Source organism: Nerophis lumbriciformis, linkage group LG22, assembly GCF_033978685.3.
Source record: "Nerophis lumbriciformis linkage group LG22, RoL_Nlum_v2.1, whole genome shotgun sequence".
Taxonomy (NCBI): Eukaryota; Metazoa; Chordata; class Actinopteri; order Syngnathiformes; family Syngnathidae; genus Nerophis; species Nerophis lumbriciformis.
Window position 1 is genome coordinate 14,882,506 of NC_084569.2, and position 27,002 is coordinate 14,909,507.

Consider the following 27,002-nt stretch of genomic DNA (forward strand, 5'->3'; position numbering starts at 1 on the left):
TTAATAAGGATAAAATGTTACGCAGAGGTGTACTTATAACAATTTTACTGATAAATGATACTACTTATAGTCGCAGCAGATATATAAAATGTTTTCTTCTTTCTAGGAGGGGCGTAAAAGAAAATAATTGTGACGCATTGGTCTAGAGTGAGTGGGCGTAAATATTTGAATTGCTAAAGTTAGACGATTTTGGTGTTACTTTTAAATAAACATGAAAATCAAACACGAAGTCAAAATTGAGAAAGTCACGCCAACTTTTACAGTACCACAAACGTCCTCTAGATGTCAGTAATGCGCATGCTCAACAGTCAACATCAAAGGAACCAAGAAGAAGACGTCCCCATTCAAAGTCAAAATGCTTGTGCTAACTATGTTGTACTGGGAAATAAGTTATTAAAAGAGAGGGTTAAGTAAGTACTAGAAGATATTTTATTATTGCACTCAGAACACATAGGTTACAAAACATTATATACATATTTAAAAAAGACAGGGTTAAAAAAAAAAAAAAGATAGAGTAGGTTTCCACCTCGGTCGACACTCCATTTCAGTAGGTAGCGGAAATGCACATTAAACAAAAAAAGAAGAAGAAGAAGAAGAAGTATGTCGCCGTTTCCCGAGATTCCAACGTGGAAAACGCACGTAAAGAAACGGTGTTATAAACGAACTAACTGCCATTTTCTTCTATGGCGTCTTTTTTTTTTGGGTGAAGCAGGAACGATATCCGATAAACATACGGTGAGTTTGCGTCACTTTTGTTTTATTTTGAAGGGAATGCGCGGAAGTGAAGCGAGTGTTGTATTGTACTTTACACTCATTCCACACACAAACACACACACACTCACGTATCAGTACCATGAAAATGTTTCAACCCGGGATGCTCACACAATGTCTCATGCAGGTGTCGGTGCTGGTTGGACGGGCGGGATGTGGGCGGACAAAACCTTCCCATCTCGCAGTGCAGTGCAGGAGGATGCATTTGCTTTGAAGGATGCCAGCTGTCATTCATGTTTGACTGCAGGTATGAATATCATATCTTCCAATTGAATGAACTGGTGAAGGCTGTTTGGACCTGTGGGACTGCTGTGAGGTTAGGGAGGGGTGCTTGGAGTGGAGGTGGAGACCTCTTAATTAAATTACAGTCTCTCTTTTTTTTTTTGCAAACTTAACTTGGAGGACTGGGGAATTTTGTTTTGCACACAATACACTTTGGCAATATGGGTGCAATTTCTTTGAAATAGCCTCAGACATGCACAGCTCTTGAGGTATCTTTTTTTCCTTCCTCTTGATCTCATTGCACAAGGTCTTGCTGAAGACATAGCAGAGGTTACTCAGTGGAGTGAAAATACAGGATATGACAAGGATATGTCCATGGAAATACACAATAAGGATGCTGGAGTTGCCTGAAAGTTTAGGTATTGCGATGTTGGAAGGGCTGAAACCTCAACAATATTCGATCAAAGCGCTGAACAATCTTATTTTGTGTCCTCCAAAATGATTTTCCAATGAATTGCTGGGCTGCAGAGAGTGAGCCTTGCAGTGCGTCAAAACAAATGGGATCACTCACTAAGCTTACTCAGTGGAGTGAAAATACAGGATAAGACAAGGATATGTCTATGGAAATACACAATAGGGATGCTGGAGTTGCCTGAAAGTTTAGGTATTAAGATTTTGGAAGGGCTAAAACCTCAACTGTATTCGATCAAAGCGCTGAACAATCCTATTTTGTTGTCCTTCAATGTGATTTTTCCAATGAATAAAAGAGTGCTGGTCTGCAGAGAGTGAGCCTTGCAGTGCGTCAAAACAAATGGGAACACGCAGGAATGCAGGGACTGACGTCAAAGTAGGCCAATGGACTAGTCAAAAATCTTAGGAAAGTCAGGTGGAGTTTCCAAAGGCTAAGATAAAAATATTTGCCTTTACATATAAGAGCTTTTTGACATTCATTGCTGTGAATCAGCAGCTCTGCTTTGGATTTTGCGCACAACAACATGGCCTCCCCCCAACGTCAACAACTACTGCCTCACAACACAGAGGTGAGCTGTGACTCAAGTGGCGAAGGGGGCGTCTCCGTGAGGATTGGCAGTAGCGTCAAACACAAACACGGAGGTGGACCCCTGGGTTCCATTGGGGGAGCCTTCATGGCGGGATCCAAGCACTGCAAGTACAGCATTTCCTCCAGCTGTAGCTCCGGGGAGTCTGGACTCAAGAAAACGTTTGTCAAGAGCTTCCGCTCGCAAAAGAGGGTGCCTCAACTTTTTGAGAGGTCTGCCGGTCACTTCTGGGACCCGAAGTTTGATTCGTCCATCTTGGAAGAAGCGTGCCGGGAACGATGTTTCCCTCAAACTCAACGCCGTTTCCGCTATGTGCTTTTTTACCTGGCGACTACGGCCCTCCTCTGGGGATTTTACTTTGCTGCCAACCCGTCCCGCTGCAGCAGGATAGCCTTTCTTATTCCAACTGTGTCCTTTCTCCTTTTCTGCCTCCTCCTCTTCCTGCTAACGTTTACTAAGTTCTACTCTCGCTGCTACAATCAAGCCTCCCTGTTGCTCATTATCGTAACCTTCATGCTGACCCTGGCACCTCAGATTCAGACGTCCGGTTTCAGAGATCCAGAGACTCTCATTGATGTATTAGATGTTGCTGATTTCAGTGGGACTGCACACAACCTATCCTACCTAAAGATTGTAGGGGGTAGCGCTTGGCCTGTCTGTATCTCCCCTGTTGGCACCTTCTCACTCAGTATTGAAGTCCTCCTGTTGCTCTACAGCGTCCTTCATGTCCGTCTGTTTGCGTCAGTCCTACTCGGGTTCCTCTATTCAGTCTGTTTTGAGATCTTGGGCTGGTTCCACGTAACCCAGACAGTTGGAAGTTTGAGCTTAACCCCCGAGAAAGACTGGACTACCCTTCGCTGGTTGGGACCGGCCAAAGCCTTGCTCCACCTGATTGCACACGTCATTGGTATTCACCTGTTCATCATGTCTGAGGTGCGTTCACGCAGCACTTTCTTGAAAGTGGGACAAGCTATCATGCACGGCAAGGACCTGGAGGTGGAGAAAGCCTTAAAAGAGCGAATGATCCACTCCGTCATGCCCCGGCTCGTGGCCGATGAACTGATGAAGCAAGGTGATGACGACATCGGGGATAGTTCCGTGAAGCGATACTCCACGAGCGGAGCGGCCGCCGTCATCTCCAGCCCCAAGAATAATAAACGCAAGAAGACCTCCATCCCTCGAGGTCAGATCATCTTCAGACCCTTCAACATGAAACGGATGGAGCCCGTCAGCATCCTCTTTGCGGATATTGTAGGTTTTACAAAAATGTCCGCCAACAAATCTGCTCACGCCCTCGTAGGCCTTCTTAATGACTTGTTCGGACGTTTTGACCGGCTGTGTGAGCTGACCGGCTGTGAGAAGATCAGCACCTTAGGGGACTGCTACTACTGTGTGGCTGGATGCCCCGAACCCAGGCCTGATCACGCCTACTGCTGCGTGGAGATGGGCCTGGGTATGATCCAGGCTATTGAACAGTTCTGCCAAGAGAAGAGGGAGATGGTTAACATGAGGGTGGGCGTCCACACCGGCACCGTCCTGTGCGGTATCCTCGGCATGAAGCGCTTCAAGTTTGACGTTTGGTCCAACGACGTCAACTTGGCCAACCTGATGGAGCAGCTCGGTGTAGCCGGGAAGGTCCACCTCTCGCAGGCCACCGCCAACTTTCTCGACGACCGCTATCAACATGAAGATGCACAGGTCATTGAGAGGATAGGACAAAGTGTGGTGGTGGATCAGCTCAAAGGTAGGTCAAAGTTATTGCCTGTTTATGTAAGTTTTTTATTTTCCAGTGCTCATCGGTTGTGCTCATCTCCTAGCATATATGTAATACAAATAGCCTCAAAATCCAATAATTATTAGACAAAAAGTTAATAACTTAGGACCAATTAATAGTTAAGTCTCACCCGTCTACCTGAAAAGACATTTTGCTTAACCGTGTCTTGTGTTTTATTTTGGGTTTTTTAAAAAACCTTTAGCGTCCAGATGACCTTAATTTCCATAACAAGTTTTCGTTAGGTATTTTTTGCTCAGGAACATGAAACTCGCAGTGATTTCCCATAATTTCAATCAGTTTTTGAGCAGTCCGTAAATAACTAATTGTTCTTGGAACACCGTAAAACTCGGTTGATCACAGCATTGCATGTTTCTGTCGCCATGGTTCAAAGATGACTTTAAAACTGATATGGGTAACATTACGATCATGGTTATGATTTATTTGTTACAGAGAAGTTTAACAATGCAACATATCAGAAAAGGAATAATTCACAATCCTTATGTAAGACAAAAAACAAATACTGTATGTTTTCTTTTTATTATGTATTCTAACTAGTAAATACATGCGATCAAAAGTCCACTTACAATGGAGCCCATCAGAGTTGCTCTATTCTGCTTATAAAGCCCTCTAAAAGCATCCAAACACCTCCATCAAGATTTCATATACATATTTTATTTACGTATTTTGGTCATTTATAATTATACAAATGCATCACCACTAGAAAGCAGCTCACCAGCACATGACGTAAATATAGAAGTAACAAGCTAGTTAACTTTCTGTGTCAATGCGCTGCTAAAAATAGTTTGTCTGCGTTAGCACTTATTATAACAATATCACTACGATTTGGTTAAAATTCAGGTCAAGAAATGTAAATGGAGTATTGTTGGTGCTTTTTGGATGGTTATTTAGAGGGCTTTATGGGCGGAATAGAGGTCATCCCATTGACTCCATTGTAAACAAACTCTTATTTACGTTTATTTAAGAGTTAGAATGCATTGAAAAATACATCTGTCTTGTCTCTCATAATGATTATGAACGATAGGCAAAATTAATCAGCCCCTTCAAGTTATCTTTCTGTGAGAAAGGAAGGAAGGTGTTGGAAAATTATGAATAAGTAATAACTTATTGGTGATAGTCAATGAACGTTGTGTTTTATCTACAGTGACGTAATGATAGGAACATTTGTTGTCATGGTTATTGTGACCAAAATTATTGGTATTGTTGAATATGCCCAAAAAGTTCTTATCCACACGCTACAATTTTTTAACCAATTTTATTTTTAAATAATTATTGTGTCTAGCATTCATGTTAGCTTTTAATTTATTTAGCGATTAGTGCGCTAGCAGCTTTTTTAGGAAATGAGTACTATCACTGAGTTTTTGAAAGTGTGGCAATCAGTCGCAGTTTTACGATAATTAAACATTTCGAACAGTAATACAAACTGTTGGGAGTTTTACCGTGGTTTATTATTATACTGTTTTGTACAACCTGGCATGATCTATGTTTCTATTGTGTCGTTGTTGTTGACTTTATGTCTAGTCTTTATGAGTTGTGTATTTTATTTCTTTGCCATCAAGATGATGTCAAATGTCCAGTTCCTTGATGTCTTTGACAACTAGTAGTTTGGTTTCTTTCCTGTCCTCAATTTCAATGGATTTTGATTTTCACAATTTTCAATGACCCTCCAAGTGCCCTGAATTTCCCGTGCTTTCTCAACTTGTGTGCCTTCTTGGATGTGTCACCATGTGTTTTGTCGGATGCTCATTGATGTGGACGTTACATTTTTTTCAGCTTGATTCGCTGCCTCGGCAAAGCCACCTTACTTTTTTGTTGGTGAACTTTTATGATGATGACAGGTGCGATTTTATTCTTGCTGGACATTGGAATGCATGTGTCAAAAATATGATAGTATATAGGCTCCGTAGCGTGTGTTTCCTCATGCTCTTTCCGTATTTCCTCAAGCATCTGTGGTAGAATTCCGTAAAAGAGGACGCCAAAAACATTACTAGCGCATCATCTTTGTCTTGTCAGCTAGCGACTCATCTGTGGTCACCTAATAACCTCTCCACGCAGGAGAGGGGAGCAGAGCAGAAAAGAGACGGCAGATCAACTGGTCTAAAAAGGGGGTCTATTTAAAGGCTAGCGTATACAAATCAATCAATCAATGTTTACTTATATAGCCCTAAAGCACGAGTGTCTCAAAGGGCTGCGCAAGCCACAATGACATCCTCGGCTCAGATCCCACATCAGGCCAAGGAAAAACTCAACCCAATGGGACAATGAGAAACCTTGGAGTGGACCGCAGATGTGGGGACCCACCCCCTGGGCAACCGGTGCAATGGACGTCGAGTGGATCTAGCATAATATTGTGAGAGTTCAGTCCATAGTGGATCTAACATAATAGTGTGAGAGTCCAGTCCATAGTGGGGCCAGCAGGAGACCATCCCGAGCAGAGACAGGTCAGCAGCGCAGAGACGTCCCCAACCGATGCACAGACGAGCGTTCCACCCCGGGTCCCGACTTTGGACAGCCAGCGCTTCATCCGTGGCCACCGAACCTGTGCCCCCCCCCCCCCCCTCCGCGAAGGAGAAGGGAGCAGAGCAGAAAAGAAACGGCAGATCAACTGGTCTAAAAGGGGGGTCTATTTAAAGGCTAGAGTATACAAATGAGTTTTAAGATGGGACTTAAATGCTTCTACTGAGGTAGCATCTCTAACTGTTACCGGGAGGGCATTCCATAGTACTGGAGCCCGAATAGAAAACGCTCCATAGCCCGCAGACTTTTTTTGGGCTCTGGGAATCACTAATAAGCCAGAGTTCTTTGAACGCAGATTTCTTGCCGGGACATATGGTACAATACAATCAGCAAGATAGGCTGGAGCTAGACCGTGTAGTATTTTATACGTAAGTAGCAAAACCTTAAAGTCGCATCTTAAGTGCACAGGAAGCCAGTGCAGGTGAGCCATTATAGGCCTAATAGGATCAAACTTTCTTGTTCTTGTCAAAAGTCTAGCAGCCGCATTTTGTACCAACTGTAATCTTTTAATGCTAGACAAAGGTAGACCCGAAAATAATACGTTACAGTAATCGAGACAAGACGTAACGAACGCATGAATAATGAGCTCAGCGTTGCTAGTGGACAAAATGGAACGGATTTTAGCGATATTACGGAGATGAAAGAAGGCCGTTTTAGTAACACTCTTGATGTGTGACTCAAACGAGGGGGACAGAGCAGAAAAGAAACGGCAGATCAACTGGTCTAAAAGGGGGGTCTATTTAAAGGCTAGAGTATACAAATGAGTTTTAAGATGGGACTTAAATGCTTCTACTGAGGTAGCATCTCTAACTGTTACCGGGAGGGCATTCCAGAGTACTGGAGCCCGAATAGAAAACGCTCTAAAGCCCGCAGACTGTTATTGGGCTCTGGGAATCACTAAGAAGCCAGAGTTCTTAAAATGCAGATATACGCACGTGGGTGTCACTGTGCGCATGTCACGGTTAGATGAAAGTAATATTTCATACTACCTTTTCTTGTGTTCCCTCAAACCAAGTCGTCTTTTTTACTGGCTGATTAAATTTCATGCTTGTCAATTTTGGCAAACCAGTCTTGTGTAAAATGTTGTGGGCAAATGAAAATGGAAGTATTTATTTTATAGGTGGGATGGCATAAAACAAGAAGGAATAACACCGGAGGCTGCAGGCAGTAGTCTCTGCTGTACTTGGGAGGAGGCTTGTTGAAACGAATGTACTATGGTGCCCACATAGGTACAAACCCCGTTTCCATATGAGTTGGGAAATTGTGTTAGATGTAAATATAAACGCAATACAATGATTTGCAAATCCTTTTCAACCCATATTCAATTGAATGCACTACAAAGACAAGATATTTGATGTTCAAACTCATAAACTTTATTTTTTTTTTGCAAATAATAATTAACTTAAAATTTCATGGCTGCAACACGTGCCAAAGTAGTTGGGAAAGGGCATGTTCACCACTGTGTTACATGGCCTTTCCTTTTAACAACACTCAGTAAACGTTTGGGAACTGAGGAGACGCATTTTTTAAGCTTCTCAGGTGGAATTCTTTCCCATTCTTGCTTGATGTACAGCTTAAGTTGTTCAACAGTCCGGGGGTCTCCGTTGTGGTATTTTAGGCTTCATAATGCGCCACACATTTTCAATGGGAGACAGGTCTGGACTACAGGCAGGCCAGTCTAGTACCCGCACTCTTTTACTATGAAGCCACGTTGATGTAACACGTGGCTTGGCATTGTCTTGCTGAAATAAGCAGGGGCGTCCATGGTAACGTTGCTTGGATGGCAACATATGTTGCTCCAAAACCTGTATGTACCTTTCAGCATTAATGGCGCCTTCACAGATGTGTAAGTTACCCATGTCTTGGGCACTAATACACCCCCATACCATCACAGATGCTGGCTTTTCAACTTTGCGCCTATAACAATCCGGATGGTTCTTTTCCTCTTTGGTCCGGAGGACACGACGTCCACAGTTTCCAAAAACAATTTGAAATGTGGACTCGTCAGACCACAGAACACTTTTCCACTTTGTATCAGTCCATCTTAGATGAGCTCAGGCCCAGCAAAGCCAACGGCGTTTCTGGGTGTTGTTGATAAACGGTTTTCGCCTTGCATAGGAGAGTTTAAACTTGCACTTACAGATGTAGCGACCAACTGTAGTTACTGACAGTGGGTTTCTGAAGTGTTCCTGAGCCCATGTGGTGATATCCTTTACACACTGATGTCGCTTGTTGATGCAGTACAGCCTGAGGGATCGAAGGTCACGGGCTTAGTTGCTTACGTGCAGTGATTTCTACAGATTCTCTGAACCCTTTGATGATATTACGGACCGTTGATAGTGAAATCCCTAAATTCCTTGCAATAGCTGGTTGAGACAGGTTTTTCTTAAACTGTTCAACAATTTGCTCATGCATTTGTTGACAAAGTGGTGACCCTCGCCCATCCTTGTTTGTGAATGACTGAGCATTTCATGGAATCTACTTTTATACCCAATCATGGCACCCACCTGTTCCCAATTAGCCTGTTCACCTGTGGGATGTTCCAAATAAATGTTTGATGAGCATTCCTCAACTTTATCAGTATTTATTGCCACCTTTCCCAACTTCTTTGTCACGTGTTGCTGGCATCAAATTCTAAAGTTAATGATTATTTGCAAAAAAAAAAAAGTTTATCAGTTTGAACATCAAATATGTTGTCTTTGTAGCATATTCAACTGAATATGGGTTGAAAAGGATTTGCGAATCATTGTATTCCGTTTATATTTACATCTAACACAATTTCCCAACTCATATGGAAACGGGGTTTGTACGTCCGTAAACCTGTAATGTCACAAACGGCTCTCTTAAAGAAAGACTCAAACATCCAAAAGTGAATGTAATTTCACGACCAAATGCATTGATTGATTGATTGATTGAAACTTTTATTAGTAGATTGCACAGTACAGTACATATTCAGTACAATTGACCACTAAACGGTAACACCCGAATAAGTTTTTCAACTTGTTTAAGTCGGGGTCCACGTTAATCAATTCATGGTAACGCATGAACCTTATTATATGATGCTTTGGCATTTTTTAACACATGTATCCAGTATTGTAACACGTATAATAAGTCAGAAAAGAGAAAAATCATCACAGGTCCTCTTTAAGCTCCATAAATTAGCCACTAGTGTGTGTGCTCCACGCTGAGGTGGAAGCGTGCAGACTCCTGGTGCTGCCACGGCGGCAAAAAGTGACTTAACTTGTACAGCACTTAATATACGGAACATCTTTGGCTGCAGGTTCTGACTTTGTCTTTCTCCAATTGAGGGTATTTTGCTGATATCTTCAAATCATGCAGGAAAATAACATGATTCGGGATGAAAATGTAACCAAAACACGTACTGTACTATGACAGTTAGAGCGGTTTTTTTCAACCTTTTTTGAGGCAAGACTTATTTTTTTCATCAAAAAATACAGAGGCACACCACTAGCAAAAACGTTAAAAATTTTAACTCCACCAGGTCGTCGTGCCTTATTTTGAGTTTGTTGGTGTTTTCCTGTGTGTAGTGCTTTAGTTCTTGCCTTCCTGTTTTGTTGGTGTTTTCCTGTAGCAGTTTCATGTCTAACTTTGAGCGCTATTCCCCGCACCTGCTTTGTCTTAGCAAGAAAGGCTATTTAAGTTGTTGCTATCCTTCTTTGTGTGGACATTGTTGATTGCCATGTCAGGTACAGATGTACTTTGTGGACGCCATCTCTGCTCAACACGCTGCAAGTTTTTGCTGTCGTCCAGCACTCTGTTTCTGTTTACTTTTTAGCCAGCTCAGTTTCACTATCGTTTTGCATCGCCTTCCCTGTGCTTCATTGCCTTTTCCTTTCCCTTTTGTTCATTTTTGGTTTAAGCATTACATACCTTTTTACCTGCACGCTGTCTCCCGCTGTGGTCTGCATATTGGGATCACAACAAACCATCCTTGTCTGACCTGACACATTCTGACTTTTACAAAGCAATTAACTACCTGCTGCCACCTACTGATATGGAAGAGTATTACATGGTTACCCTGCCGCGCTCTACACAGCACAGACACTAAGCAACGGCACATTATTTGCAGATTATAATTATTGATTTGCCCCAAAACATTTTTTGGACCAATTAGGTGAAGTTGCATAATTTCCCACGGCACACCAGACAATATCTCACGGCAAACTAAGTGGTTGAAAAACACTGAGTTAGAGAATATACAGAAATGGCCTCCAGGATTCTGTTGTTGACGTCAGCCAAAGTTTGCATTATTAGAGAGACACCTATTCAGTCGCCATTTTTACACACACATGCTTGTTTTGTCACACACACTTCTAAATTCTGTGGTGATTTGGCTTAATAGTGAAATTACGGTAGGCCTTTTGTGGAGCACATTGAGCTGTGTGAGAAACTTCAAGTCAAACTTTGATGTTTCGCATCGTAGTAGGAATGCATAGTGTGAAACTTTTTCACCCTTTTATGTGCAACAGTTAAAGACTAGAAGTTTACAAAAACTATTAAATGGATTATACTTGTATACCTTCAAGGTAATCAAAGCGCTTTGACACTATTTCCACATTCACCCATTCACCCACACCAGGAGTCGGCAACCCAAAATGTTGAAAGAGCCATATTGGACCAAAAATACAAAAAACAAATCTGTCTGGAGCCGCAAAAAATTACAATCCGTATATAAGTGTTATAATAAAGGCAACACATGACGTAAATGACTATATTAGCTATAATAGCCTACTATCAAAATGACTGTGTTGCAGGCTGAAGCAAATCTTCGTTGACAGAAATTTTGAAATTGAATATTTATTTTACACATTTTTACAACATTAGAAACCACTAGTAAACCAGAGGCGACTCAGAAGGTGAGATAACTCCTTGAAATTACTGGCTTTTAATGGCCAAAGGTATAGATGTGTGTGTCCAAGTTAAAGGAAACGGCAGGCTGTCTTCTTTTTATAGATTTATTACAATCTTTGGCAAGCTAGGTAATGTTTGCTATGGTCTGGAACAAAATGGCACACAAACAACTATCTAAAATTCAGCCAATAGTACATACAGATAATGTGTAATGAGACATGCAAAACTAAATTATATACAAAGAGAATAAAAGTAAAGCATATTAAATGAGCTCAAATATACCTACAAATGAGGCCTAATGATGCAATATGTACATACAGCTAGCCTAAATAGCATGTTAGCATTGATTAGCTTGCAATCATGCACTGACCAAACATGCCTGATTAGCACTCCACACAAGTCGATAACATAAACAAAGTGCACCTTTGTGCATTCATGCACAGAATAAAACTTTTGGTGGACATAATGAGACAAAGGAGGAGTGGAAGATTTTATATGTAAACAAACTGTTGCGTCACAGTCCACACTATGGTGAGTTCAAGGACCGCCGAAATTAGTAGGACAAAACGATGTTCACCAAATACTCTCATCAGTGAAGCATACACACAAACTTATTAAACAGTGGGCTTTGTAACATTTGGGAATGTTTGTGTCATGTTTGTCCTCAAACAAAAAACATACTAAAACAAATATTCCCCCCACCTTTTTTCCATTTTCAATCCTTTTTTAAAAATGCTCCAGGGAGCCACTAGGGCGGCACTAAAGAGCCGCATACGTCTACACATTCACACATTGATGGCGGGAGCTGCCATGCAATGCGCTAACCACGGCCCATCAAGAGCAAGGGTGAAGTGGCCGCTCTACCACCCGAGCCACGCCGTCCCCATTACATATAGTCATGACATGCAGTCACTATATTACTTATCATGCAGTTCCAAGGTTATAAGTGGTTGCTACAAATAGTGTGCAGTGATTGGTTACTCACAATGTATGGTATTCCTAAGAGGACAGTTCATCATAGAATAGCACAGTCACCTCTATGTAGTCTCCACTGTGTCTCTACCTTGTCCCCGATGGGTCTGTTCTATTACGATCATCACCGGCCTCAATGTGTCCAGTCTCTTTAATCTTAATCTGAACCCCAGAGATTGCATTAACATTTAATGAAACCGCAGCTATGCTGTCATGTCTGCGTTTTATCCTTGCTTTGAGCTTAAATACCTTGCTATCTTTTTACTTAGTCTCTTCCTTGCAAGTGCGTTTCACAACAATTATGAATTATTCACAAATTAGATATAGTCATTGAAAGTATATCTCAAAAAGCAATGGCACGCAGTGAAAGTGCCTTTTTTTTGTTTACTAGGTCGAGTGATTTATGGGCCTGCATCTTGCCTCATTTCTATGATTGATGAGTGACTACCACTTTTGTCACAGCCTAACTGTTTTTTTGTGTGTGTTTTTTTTTTCTTCTCACCATTAAAGACCCGGAATAAATGTGTCGGACAGTCTTATCACTCCCTTGTCGTGTATTCCATTCCCATTTTAAGATTGATCCCTGTAGATTTGCTGAGCCAGTGAGAGAGAGAGAGAGAGCGAGCTGGCTGTCATTAGGGAGTTTTTTTTTATGTGTTGTTAAAAAAAAAAAAAAAAAAAGGGGGAAAAATCCTTTCACTGTCAAGATACGTATATCCCTCGGGTTGAACTATAGCCAGGATCGCTTCCTGACCAATTGCAACCGAGATGTGAAATAAATCTGCTCTGACCTACAGTCAGTGGCCTCATTAGGTGCACATCAACCCTAATACACTTGCAGATATCCAATACGATAAGAGCTGTGTCCAAAACATATGTACTTATTATCCTATTATTGCTCAGTTGCAACATCAGTCGATTTAATGATGTTTCCTACCTTTTTACTGCCCTGAAGCAATTGTCTGTACTATATATCGGTTTAGGATTCTATGCTTGATGTATTGTTAGCTATTTTTGTCTCGTCCTAGCTGTCTGGTCAGTTGCGTTTGGCAGATATTTAAGGACCTTAGACCTGTGGTTTAAAGCCCAAGTGTGGTCACACACATCAGTTTGACCACAAATACAGTAAATGGTATACAGCAGTAGGGATGATGTTTGATAAGAAATTATCGAGTTCGAGCCTATTATCGAATCCTCTTATCGAACCGATTCCTTATCGATTCTCTTATCGAGTCCAGATAGGTTGTTGTATATGGAAAAAAAACACAATATTTGGTTTAACAAAAGCTCACTTTTATTATATAAGAAAAAAATTAAATGTAATAAATAAATAAATATTGACTGTTACCACCCTAAAAAAATAAAATAAAATAAATAAATATTGACTGTTGTTACCCAAAGTATATTAAGTGGGATTTTTCAGAAAAACAAATATATACAGTAACACAAAAACAACCTGTCTCTGTGATCACTATAGGTGTATAAATAATAATATAGTGTTAAATAAAATCAGTCCCTTGGGCACAAAACTGAAAATAATACAGCTCTCCAAAAAGTGCACTTCTGCTGCTATTTGACATAACTGTTTGTTATGATGCTTTGACCTTTTTGCACTTTATTTCTTTATTGAAAGAAAATTCTATGAAGAGAAAAGTTGTTTGCAAATGTGGTTACAATGCTAAAAAATGAAAAGTTAAAGCTAAAAAAAGAAATACACTTTATTGAGTTAACATTATTTTTTTATAGGGGGAAAGATGTTATGAGCTAGGGAATATAACAACTACACTACCCAGCATGCAACGGGAGTGACGAGCTTGCACGGTAGCCCCGAAAAGTGTTGTTGCATGTCGCCACCCGGCAGCTAAGAATGAGGTTATGAGCACGCTGTGAAAGTAAACGTCAAGAACTCAGCCAACACGCCTCGTCTGCATTATTTATAATTACCGTAGACAGACAACACATATACAGTGTGATTTTGTTTTGTTTACAAGGAAAGAAAAACAAAAGTTAAAAAAGGGAGATATGTTGTATTTATATTTATGTGCTGCGGTTGCTTTAAGAACGTTGCGACAGCTGCCGTAAAGGAGGTGCGTTGCTAGCCTGGTTGTTATGTTTCCGGTTGGTCGTAAAAGTGTTCGTCATGTGTTTGTACCCTGCTCAAATCTCTCAGTAAAGTTATTCATTGGATTATACCTTTTTGTTTTGAACTTTATTACACCTTGGAGCGCTTTCCATTGTTTTTCCTACTTTCGCTATCTGCGCCTAATGACTGAGCTACGTGACGTAATTTCTTGTGATGTCTCACAGGGCATTTCTGGTCGGGACGGGATTCGAATAAAGAACCAACTCTTTTTCTTTACTATAGTGGTCTCGATAACGGGTACCGGTTCTCAAAAAGGGATTCGAGTCGGTTCTCGGTTCTTTTCTTATCGAACAACCGGGAGAACTGGTTTCGAGTATCATGCCTATACAGCAGTGGTCCCCAACCACAGATCCGGGGACCGCTAGCGGTCCGTGACGCATTTGCTACCGGGCTGCACAACAGACAAAAGAAAGCAACATTAATGGTGTGAATGCTCCAAAGCATTCACACCATTAATATGATTTTGTACACCAAAATTCATCTATTTTTTATTCAACGTCATCTTGTTCTTCTTCTCCAGATTTTGGCGCGCTCTACCTTCCTCTTTTTTCATCCGATTGACACCATTCTAATTGCGGGCTTTCCCTTGACAAATTTCCCAAATTCCCAGATTTCCCAGAATTCCAGGTTTTCCCGGACATTTTTCCCATTCAAAATGAATTGGCCGTTTTTCAAACTTCCACCATTTCCACATTTTTTAACCGATTCAAACCATTCCACCTTCAACATATTCCACTCATTCTGGACATTGAATATATAATTTTTTCAAGTAAAAAATTGCAGTTTTTTCAAACCCTTTTTTGACTCTTTTTTCTGGCAACGACTACTTCCACATTTTTTAACCCATTTCAACTGTTCTACCGTCATAACATTCCTCTTAATTAGGACAAAAAACGAAGTTGTTTTTCGAACTGGAAAAATTCCCGGTTTTCCCGAAATTCCAGGAATTCCTTAATGCCATTTCTCAATTAAAAATGTTACTACTTCAACATTTGAAAAATTCTAACACTAACCATTTCAACTCATTAAGAACATTAAAATTTTTTTGGCATTTTTGCAAAATTCTCTCTTTTCCCAAAATCCCCAAATTTCCATGACATTCCCATTGAAAAGAATGGGACATTTTTCAAACTCCCACTCAAACCGTTCCAACTTCAAAATATTCATCCTGTTCAAGAATTGTGTGCTCCCTTTCAACAACTTTAAAAAAAAAAATCCCGGATTTCCAAGAATTCTCAGTTTTTAGGGACATTTTCCCCATTCCAAATGAATTATCCATTTTTCACACTTCCACAATTCCAACATTTTTCAACCTATTCAAACCATTCCACCCTAAACATATTCCGCTCATCCTGGACATTCAAACTAAGTATTTCCCAAGTTCCAAACCAAATTCCGTTTTTCCTGGAAATTCAAATGCTACAACATTCAAAATATTCCAACATTCAAACTATTCTTACATTCATACTTCATTCTGTCAGCATTAGAGCATTCACATGCAATTCCTTCATGAATTGCCTCACCTAGTTAATTTATAAACTACCGCATTTTCTCCGACTTAACTTTGAGATTGTAGCCAAAGGAAACTTTTTCAGCTGTTTTTATCTGCCACACGCGGAAAGCAGTGAAAGTAATGCATACATTAAACCGGTTCCTGGTGGAAAAAGGGTTGGGGAACCCTGATATACAGCACTGATTGTCTCCAGCATCTCACAGAATGTATAAAGCAGTCACAATTCAGTCGCCATTGTATTATATCTTTTCAATAGACGGTACTATTGACATTGAAGTTACATATATTAGACTAGTCATTGTATTGCTTGAATAACAGTATAGATTTACTGTTCTCTGAAAACGATACCCAGTGCACCTGTGCAACTCTTGTGAATGCCATACTTAAGAAAATTAAGTCAGGTCTAGATAACAGTGGTGCTCACATTAAATATTGACAGTTTGGACACAATACGGACTTGTTTACCATGAGGTGTAATCATTCATAGGCAATGTGTGTGTTGAGTCATTTTCAGGCAATAGTAAATCCATAGGCTCCAGCTGCACAGTCAAGTGCTTAAGTATATCAAAGTACAGTATTGTCCCGATACTGTCATAAAATAGTTGCTGAAATGCCACTTTTGTGACATACTGTAGTCATAAAACTTTTAATGGGTTATTACGCGTAGCATCGGTTGGCATTTGTCCTTGTTAAACCAGAAGTGATGATGATTTTCTGTGGAAAATAGGCTGTAACACATCCCTCATTGTCCAGTGTCCTCATTGTCTCATTATAGAACAAGATTTGAGGCCAGGACTTGTTGTTCTGTGCGTGTCTCCATGTGGAAATGGGGCTAATTTAGTCTCAGTTTCCCAGGGAAGTGAGTACATACAATTGTGTAACTCGTATGTCGTGATGTGCAACGATGGCACCTGAGTAGGCTGTCAGCAAGAACTTGTCACCTTTGTTGAGCCTTGAGGAGCCATGACTCACGCATGCAGGCTTTGTTTGCAGATTTGTTTCAAGAGTCTGGGTGCTGTTGCTGGAATTTAGCAAAACAGATTAATAGTGTCAGTGGGGTCTTGCTGTTGTGCTTCAAAGGATTTAAAGGTTTTAGAGTGGACATTTGATTCTGGATTTTTAAAATCTGCGCGACATGCCAGCGACTATCAGTTCGTTGCTTCACTCATCTGGGATCGTCTTTTAATACGAGGGATGAGTTAAATACCTTTTCACATTTTAATCACTAATCACTACTACTTAATGGTACCAATTTAAAGTACCAAGTGTGTTCAAATGTGTTCGTAAATGTTAATTGTTTTAAAGAAATCCATTGTTTTAACATTTAACAAAGAGTGTTAGATGGCGTGGCACAGTGAGTAGAGTGGCCGTGCCAACAACTTGAGGGTTCCAGGTTCGATCCTCGCTTCTGCCATCCAACTCACTTCAGTTGTGTCCGCTGTAGGCGCAAATTGGCAGCCCCATTTCCGTCAGTGTACCCCAGGGCAGCGGTGGCTACAAATATAGCTTACCACCAACAAAGTGTGAATGTGGAGTGAGAGTGAATGAATGATGGGTTCTCACTTCTCTGTGAAGCGCTTTAAAAAATCCATCCATCCATCCATTTTCTATCGAATGTCCCTTTCGGGGTTGTGGGGGGGTCGCTGGAGGCTATCTCAGCTGCATTCGGGCGGAAGACGGTGTACACCCTGGACAAGCCGCCACCTCGTCACAGGGCGCTTTAAAAAAAAATCTAATTTATTATTATTACTATTATTATTAGAAATGTATGGGCTACAGTGTGTTGCCTTGTCAGGAAGTAGTCTTTGCCATTAAGTTAAATGAGCCAGTTTTGTCTACTGTATTGTTGATCCCAACAAAGTGTTTAAACTGTAAGTATTGTATTTATTACACACCAGCTGTTTGATTGTAACATGCATCTTAGTTGTAATTTTTATTACCAAATTTAGTGGTGTTGACATTGCCATGTAAAATTGCTAATACTAATCAATAGCATGTCAATGGCAAATCCAATGTAAATTAGAATTGAGCTAGCGCATTTTGAAAAGTGGAGCCTTACTGTACTTTTGAGCGCCGTCTTCTCTCTGAGCTTCCACATTATTTTGGTAGAGGAGTTTGTATGTCCCAATGATCCTGGGAGCTATGTTTTCTGGGGGCTTCTATGCCCCCTGTTAAGGTCTCCCAAGACAAACAGGTCCTAGGTGAGGGACCAGACAAATAGCAGCTCGAAGATCTCTATGGAAAGTAAAATTAAAGGACCTAGAGTACCCTCGCCCAGACGCGGGTCACTGGGGCCCCATCTGAAGCAAACATTGCGTGGAGATAGGGGGGATGCCTCTGGATTGGCAGACCTGGGTGGTGGTTCCTCTCCTTAAGAAGGGGGATCACACCCCTCAGCTTTCTCGACAAGGCCTATTCAGCTGTACTGAAGAGGAGACTACACCGGATAGTCGAACCTCGGATTCAGGAGGAGCAGTGTGGTTTTCGTACTGGTTGTGGAACTGTAGACCAGCACTATACTCTCGGCAGGGCTCTTAAGGGTGCATGGGAGTTTTCCCAACCAGTCTACATGTGCTTTGTGGACTTGGAGAAGGCCTTCGACCGTGTCCATCGGGAAGTCCTGTGGGAAGTGCTCAGAGAGTATGGGGTATCAGACCATCTGATTGTGGCAGTTCGCTCCCTGTATAATCGGTGTCAGAGCTTGGTCCGCATTGCCGGCAGTAAGTCGGATCCATTTACAGTGAGGGTTGGGCTCCGCTAGGACTGCCCTTTGTCACCAATTCTGTTCATAACTTTTATGGACAAAATTTTGAGGTGCAGTCATGGCGTTGAGGGGATCCCGTTTGGTAGCTGTAGGATTCGGTCTCTGCTTTTTGCATATGATGTGGTCCTGATGGCTTCATCTGTCCAGAATCTTCAGCTCTCACTGGATCGGTTCGCAGCCTAGTGTGGAGCGACTGTTATGAGAATCAGCATCTCCAAATCTGAGTCCATGGTTCTCGCCTGGAAAAGGATGGAGTGCCATTTCCGGCTTGAGGAGGCGATCTTGCCCCAAGTGGAGGAATTCAAGTACCTCGTAGTCTTGTTCAAGAGTGAGCGAAGTGTGGATCATGAGATCGACAGGCTCATCGATGCGGCGTCTGCAGTGATGCAGACCTTGCATCGGTCCGTCGTTGTGAAGAAGGAGCTGATCTGTAAGGCAAAGCTCTCAATTTACTGGTTGATTGACGTTCTCACCCTCACCTAGCTAGATGAAGTGGTTCGGGCATCTGGCCAGGATGCCCCCTGGACGCCTCCCTGTGGAGGAGTTTAGGGCACGTCCGACCGGTAGGAGACCACGGGGAAGACCCAGAACACGTTGGGGAGACTACGTCTCCCTGCTGGCCTGGGAACGCCTCGGGATCCCCCGGGAGGAACTGCACGAAGTGGCTGTGTAGAGGAAAGTCTGGCCTTCTCTGCTTAAGCTGCTGCCCCCAAGATCCGACCTCGGATAAGTGGAAGAAGATGGTTGGATGGATGGATTTTTGCTTTGTTGGCATTGAAAATAGTAACATTTCCTAAAGCAGTGCTTGCCAGTTATTTTCTGTTACGCCCTCCCTATGAAGAAGAAAACATTTTTCGCGCCTCCTACTCTCCGCCACGAATATCAATTGTATTTGTCGATAAAATTGTTATAAGTACACCTCTGCATAACAGTGTATCCTTATAAACATTAAAGAAAACAAACGAGACAAAAAAAGTAAATATGGATCAACTTATAACAAAGAATAACTTTAATAACATTGTTTTAGTCTATAACAGAAAAGATTTAAAATGCATCAATTTTCCTGAAATATAATTTTTTTAAATCTTTATTTAAAATATAAACATTTTTTTGACCAATTTGAACCATTTGATACTGAAAAATAAAATTAATTAAACTCAATCAGTAATAATCAACTTAAATTCATCAGCAACATTAACTCATTATCACAATATATAAAATTTGTGCTGATTATCCATCCATCCATTTTCTACCGCTTATTCCCATTTTTTTAAATCAAAATAAGGAAGTCAGGATTAATAGCTACAATGAGCATGTTTTGTAGTGCACAGCTTTTTGAAGCGGGGTTTAAAGCATGATACTAATAAAGCATGTTCCACGGGGTCACACGTGCCCCCCTGACATCGCACTCCTAGAAATAAGGCACCATTTTCCAGATGGATTTCAATCGGTACCTATAAAAGTGCCAAATTTGGTAACTATCCCTAATAAACACTGCCCTTTTGTACCTGCTAGTGCTTGGTTTTCTGTCAAACTTCATCAGAAGGGCCATACCAAAAAACAATGTTCCTTGTAGTGGAAATGATGATCTAATAAGCATTTTCATTCAATAAAAAAAAAAAAAAGGCAGCTCTCTTGCATCATAAATCAACTCTTGCTTGCCTTAAGGTAGAGCATGATCTCACGTTCCATTTTAAATAGTAAGTGTGACCTTTGCCAGCCTCTCTACTGCTGTGTTTAGTCCCCCGCACCTGACCACCGGACCGGATCACTCCTCCATATACCTTGTGGGAGGTCTGTAATTAGACAAGACTGGGTAATCTTCTATATTAAAAAAGGAACAATGCCAGAAGTCTCCATCATTATATCTTCCCACACTTGCCCAGTCAGTATTATACCGACCTCCAAACACCCTGGTTAGCAACCAGACTGCCAAACCTTTTATTGTAATGACTGTGTTTATTCGGCAAGGTTTTCAGAGAGTCCAACATTCATTCTGCAAGTAATGCACTTGAATAGATAGTGTTCTTGTACATAATAGTTTTACTCACAGAGCAAAGCTATTAAATTTTGCACTTTGAACTTGTTGGTTTTAAATGATGTGTCTTATTTACCAGCTCTATAGTCCTCATTTAGCTTTTATATTTGACATTTTAGTGCATGAACAGCATTTCTCAGCAGCAATTTCTATGGGAACTGTAATTTGCAGTGTTGTTTTGGTTGTAGTTTACAACTGCATTGCGTCATATAAAAATTAGTTACCCCTCTCATGGAACTAAAATTCCACATTTGAATTTTGGCACACATACATTCAAACATCTGTTCTCTTCACTGGCACATTTGTCTCCATTGGGATGTCCTCCTAGTTATTCAAGTGTATTGTATCATTTGCCCGAGGCCCATTTGGGACCTTTCTATAATTGCTGCTACCTGTGGCCTTGACAAAGACAAATGAGGCTGTCTGACGGCCAAAATGTAGTACGAAAAAGAACAACAAATGAAATTAGACCAAAAGGCTCCCATCCCACAACGGGATTAAGAAAGAAAAATAGTTTGGTCTCATTTTTACAGTCTGGGGGAACTGGGAATCGAACTATTGATCTTTTATCTTCTCGATGGCCACTTTACTATTTTGACTCACCATCTCCACATAGACCACATTTCCGTCAGTCTACCCCAGGGCAGCTGTGAATGTGGAGTGAATGAATCATGGGTTCTCACTTGTCCGTGAAGCGCTTTGAGTGTCTAGAAAAGCGCTATATAAATCGAATCCATTATTATTATTATTAATAGGAATCCTGAATTTATGTTTTATTGACAGAAAATATCTAAGACTCTAAAAATGTACTGAGTATCCTGAATATAAGGGTCAGCAATGTAATACCTGACATACCCTTTTACAACCTGGCGCCCACATAAGTAGACTATCAGATTTTAAGTTGTGTAGGCAAGGCAAGGCAAGGCAACTTTATTTGTATAGCACTTTTCATACACAAGGCAGACTCAAAGTGCTTCACAGCACATGTGGTACAACAAAGTGAAATGAAAAAAAATAAAAGCAAAATTAAAATGCAGAAAATAAAAATAAAAACAGTGCAGACTTTAAAAGTTAAAAGATTAAAAGATTTAGCTGAAAGCCAAGGTGAACATAAATGTTTTCAGTCTAGTTTTAAAAGTAGTCTGAGTTGGGGAAAGTCTGACATCTTCCGGAAGTTTATTCCAGCTATTTGTTGCATAGTGACTGAATGATGCTCTTCCTTGATTTGAGTAAACTCTGGGAACCGCTAACAGATTGGTCTCAGAAGATCTAGAGGGCTTATATAGTGGGAGCATATCGGTGATATACTTCGGCCCTAGACCATGTAGTGATTTATATGTGAGCAGGAGGATTTTGAAATCAATTCTCTGATGTACAGGGAGCCAATGTAAGTATTTAAGAATTGGTGTAATGTGCTCACATTTTTTGGTTTTTGTTAGAACTCTAGCAGCAGCGTTCTGAACAAGCTGTGGCTGCCTGACAGTTTTTTTGGGAAGACCTGCAAGGAGACCATTACAATAGTCTAGCCGACTGTTAATAAAGGCATGTACAAGTTTTTCTAAGTCTTGAGCTGACATGAGCCCTCTTGTTACATTTTTGAGGTGATAGTAGGCCGATTTTGTTGTAGACCACAACACAACATTTTTCTCTACAAGACCCTGGTCTCCACTTATGAGGACATTATACTGTCAATTAGTGGTGGAGGAAGCATATATCTCATCACATGTTAGATTCAAGAGGGCTAAAACGCAGACAAAAGAGGAGTGAAGGCCGGCTGACGTACAGGTCTGGAACTACACACTGACTAAGGTTAGACTTCTACCGAGTCTAGCTTTCTAAAGATCCTGGACATTGAATGTATATATTGACAGTAAAAGGCTTCTCTATTCTATATCATGTAAATAACGGCGCTGTACGGCTGCTTTGAGTTGTAAACAAATGGAAGCTCAAGGCTATAAGGTACACTACAGGCTATCATCGCGCACATAATAACGGATTATATAACTTACTCATCAATTGCCTAACAGAGTAAGCACTGATCCAATTAAAAGTAGTTTTTAGGAAAATCATTCTTTATTTTGCCAGAGGACGGTGATGTTATTGTCTTACAGTAAAAAGGCTAAGCTAGCTACACAACAAATCAAGCTAACATTGCTAGCCTATCATTCACACATTTCTAACCTACTGTTATTACTTACCGTACCGTTAAAAGTAGTTTTTGGAAAATCCAAAATTGATGATGGAAACGATGATGATTGGTCGATAGGGCCTTCACGTGACATGATGCTCCTGATGAGTGCTGGTTAGCGTCTTGCATGGCAGCTCCCTCTATCAGTGTGTGAATGTGTGTGTGAATGGGTAAATGTGGAAGTAGTGTCAAAGCGCTTTGAGTACCTTGAAGGTAGAAAAGCGCTATACAAGTACAACCCAACCCATTGTGCTCCCACGTCAAGAATGGGACGGGCACTAAACATCAGTAGGTAGGTTCGATACAGTATTGATAAACGATCATTTGGTGAAAAAAAACAATGCGACTGAAAAAAAACGGGCCAAAATTTGGGGGTCCATGGCACAACGGCGTAATATCCAACTTCGTGTTATATCGGGCTGCATTATATCAGACTTTGAGTGTATGGATAATCCGCTGACTATGTTCCCAACAGTTGGGATATTATAAGCATCTGATTCATCCAACCCCTTTTCAAGCCTTGCATAAATGTCCCTGCCAAAATGTTTAAAAAAAAATGTGTGTTGTTGTACTGTGCAGGTTTGAAATAAATAATTAATTCATTCAATTGGTGACGTCACCAATTGTGCACATTCCAAAGGGACTGTTTGGAGGAAGTAGATAGGAAGGCACGATTGTTTTATAAATATCTCTGCAATGCCTTCAAACTTTGATTTTAAATTATATTTATTTATATATTTTATACAGATCCCAAATGCACAAGTGGTACATATGGATAAGAAAAGTTGGTTTAGCATGATAGTTACAAGCATTCACTGCCATTAGTTGGCATGGCAAATGCCAGAGTGAACCTCGTAAGACCCGCCAATAACATCTGGTCTTACTCGCTAGCATTAGCTTTTCGCTAGAGATCAAAGTTGGAAGAAAATAATGGAGAAGTCCGCTCTCCAAGGTATATGCTGTACATCATTAATAGATTACTTCATAAAACCACTGCAGTTGTTTGTAGTGCATTCTATTGTATTGTTTAGATACTACAAAAGTTTGTATTTCCTACATAAACGGTATGTTTTAGGTGGCGTGGTGCCAGCAACTTGAGAGTTTCAGGTTCGATTCCAGCTTCTACCATCCTAGTCACGGCAGTTGTGTCCTTGGGCTAGACACTTCACCCTTGCTCCTGATGGGTTGTGGTGAGCGCTTTGTATGGGAGCTTCCGCCATCAGTTTGTGAATTTGTGTGTGAATGGGACGTATAGTGTAAAGCGTTTTGGGTATCATTCCCGGTATAGTAAAGCGCTATATAAATACAGACCATATACCATTTTGGGGGCCAAGTACCAATTAAATGGATTTTAATTGATTTGAGATACAAGTGTTGAGTTACGAGCACCGTCACAGAACCAATTGTGTTGAGTTACGAGCACCGTCACATAACCAATTAAGCTCATAATGTGAGGTACTACAGTAGTGACAAAAACCCAAATACATTAGAGCTTCTATCTATTGTTTTTTTGTTAGGGTATGTTTTTTTTGCAGTTGAAGCAACTCAACTGGAATGAGTAGAGCTAAGCTGGTATAATGCTGTTGAGAAACTGCTTGTGAATTCTAGTCCAACACCTATTTGATTAAGTCTCAATCTTTTTATCCATTGTGTGTAGCTTGACTCCTTATCATTATACACATAGCTTTGTGGGGTAGTATACTGCTTTAAAGTCTGACAGATATAAGAGATAGATATAGATCGAAGTGTTTCTACTAGGGTTGTATGGTATACCGGTATTAGTATAGTACCACGATACTAATGAATCATATTCAGTACTATACCGCTTCTAAAAGTACCAGGTCCCCCCCCCCCGCGACCCGTCGTCGTCACGTCGTATCATTGCTGGTTTACGAGTAGACGAACATGAACACCTAAAAACTAACGATAAAGGTCAAGTTATAACACTGAAGCACCCTCAGGAAGAGGTGCTTTAAGACATCTAGCTAGCGGCTAAAGTCCAGCAGTGTTTAGCTACTTCTAAATCACTAATCCTCGCCTCCATGGTGACAAATAAAGTAAGTTTCTTACAAGTAACATCCCTGCAGGACGAGGAATAGCTAAACATGCTTCACTGCACACCAAAGCTCATCGGCGTCAAAATGTAAACAAACGCCATTGGTGGATCCACACCTAACATCCACTGTAATGATACCAAGTACAGGAGCGTATCTAGTCGATACTATGATTACGTCAATATTTTTAGCATCACAACATCTTCTTTCGTTTAAAAAAAATTTATATTATGTTTATAAACTCAGGAAATATGTCCCTGGACACATGAGGACTTTGAATATTACCAATGTATGATCCTTTAACGACTTGGTATCGAATTGATACCCAAATTTGTGGTATCACCCAAAACTAATGTAAAGTATCAAACAACAGAAGAATAAGTGATTATTACAATTTAACAGAAGTGTAAATAGAACATTTTAAAAGAGAAAGTAAGCAGATATTAACATTAAATGAACAAGTAGATTGATAATTCATTTTCTACCAGTTGTCCTTAATAATTTTGACAATATAATAGAATGGAAAATGACACAATATGTTACTGCATACGTCAGCAGACTAAATTAGGTGCCTTTGTTTGCTTACTTACTAATAAAAGACAAGTTGTCTTGTATGTTCACTATTTTATTTAAGAACAAACTTGCAATAAGGAACATACAGTATGTTTAATGTACCGTAATATTTGTTGTTAAAATAAAGCCAATAATGCCATTTTTTTGGTCCCCTTTATTTAGAAAAGTACCGAAAAATATTGAAATAATTTTGGTACCTGTACCAAAATATTGGTATTGGGACAACAGTAGTTTCTGCTAATATCCTGCATGATAGGTTAGAGCAAGGCAGAGAGAACATTATTTTGGGCCTGCAGTCACCTCTTCCTACTCCATGAAACACATATTACTGTGCTTCATCAACCGTTTCATATTACATAGTATGCTTTAGGGGGGGCTTATGGCCAAAGTACTGTGGGGACACCTTTAGGAAGCACGCATCGAGCCATTATGAAAAAAATAACCAGAAAGCTCCACGGTGTGGCAGGATTTATAGATCTGCAGTCATTTGGACTTGCTGCAGTGTCGCACTGTTACTCAGCAGATTGTTCTTATTCAGGATTGTTCTTATTGAGGAGAGTCGTGCATGAAGGATTATGTGTTTACCGTGCCTCGAGAGGGTGCTGTAATTTTTCAGGTTAAAAAAATGGACCCTTACTTTTGAATGCCTCGCTAAGCATCATCGCTGACCATCTATGTATCAATGAAGGCCTCTCTCAGCTGTGATATTGGCTTCACGGTGAAGTGTCCCGTCCTTATCTTCTGTGACACAGACGATTTGCTTGTCCGTGTGTGGCTCCAAGATGGGCTACCGTGTACGATACACCCAGTTGCTCTGCACATGTCCAATGTAATAGATCACAACATATACAAGGTAGTGTAAAGAAGCATAGCTGTGTGAGCTACAGTGCCTAACATGACAGTCATGATTTAACAATAACATCATGCTTGGTTAGCTTATTCAGTGAAGCAAAACAAGATGATCAGACTTTTGTAGCTTCTGTCTCACATGTGTTGCTGACAGGCTTTTTTTAGGATGTGTAGCAAAGCCTGCTTATGCAACTGTTGCGAATGAACTTTCTTCTTCTCTGAAAAGTAGAGCAAACAAGTGAGGTTAAGAATTCCATTACACATTTGGTTCCTATAAACAAGTCGTGGTCAAAAGTTACACTTGTAAAGAACATAATGTCATGGCTGTCTTGAGTTTCCAATAATAATTTCTACTACTCTTATTTTAATTTTTTTGTGATAGATTGGAGCACATACTTGTTGGTCACAAAAAACATTCATGAAGTTTGGTTTTTTTATGAGTTTATTATGGGTCTACTGAAAATGTGACCAAATCTGCTGGGTCAAAAGTATACATACAGCAATGTTAATATTTGGTTACATGTCCCTTTGCAAGTTTCACTGCAATGAGGCGCTTTTGGTAGCCATCCACAAGCTTTTGGTTGAATTTTTGACCACTACTCTTCACAAAATTGGTGCAGTTTAGCTAAATTTGTTCAGCATTTCTTCAGCATTGTCCACATGTTTAAGTCAGGAC

The 27,002-nt window shown here is 40.5% G+C and overlaps 1 protein-coding gene across 1 annotated transcript in view; it reads left to right on the forward strand.

Moving 5' to 3' along the window:
- Positions 1-1,564: 1,564 nt before the first annotated feature.
- Positions 1,565-27,002, forward strand: part of LOC133615528 (adenylate cyclase type 9-like) — a 117,215-nt gene continuing 91,777 nt past the window's right edge. Inside the window, exon 1 of the mRNA XM_061974172.2 lies at positions 1,565-3,795. Coding sequence (XP_061830156.1) covers positions 1,989-3,795 — 1,807 coding nt within the window. The 5' untranslated portion in view covers positions 1,565-1,988. The remainder of the gene's footprint in view (positions 3,796-27,002) is intronic.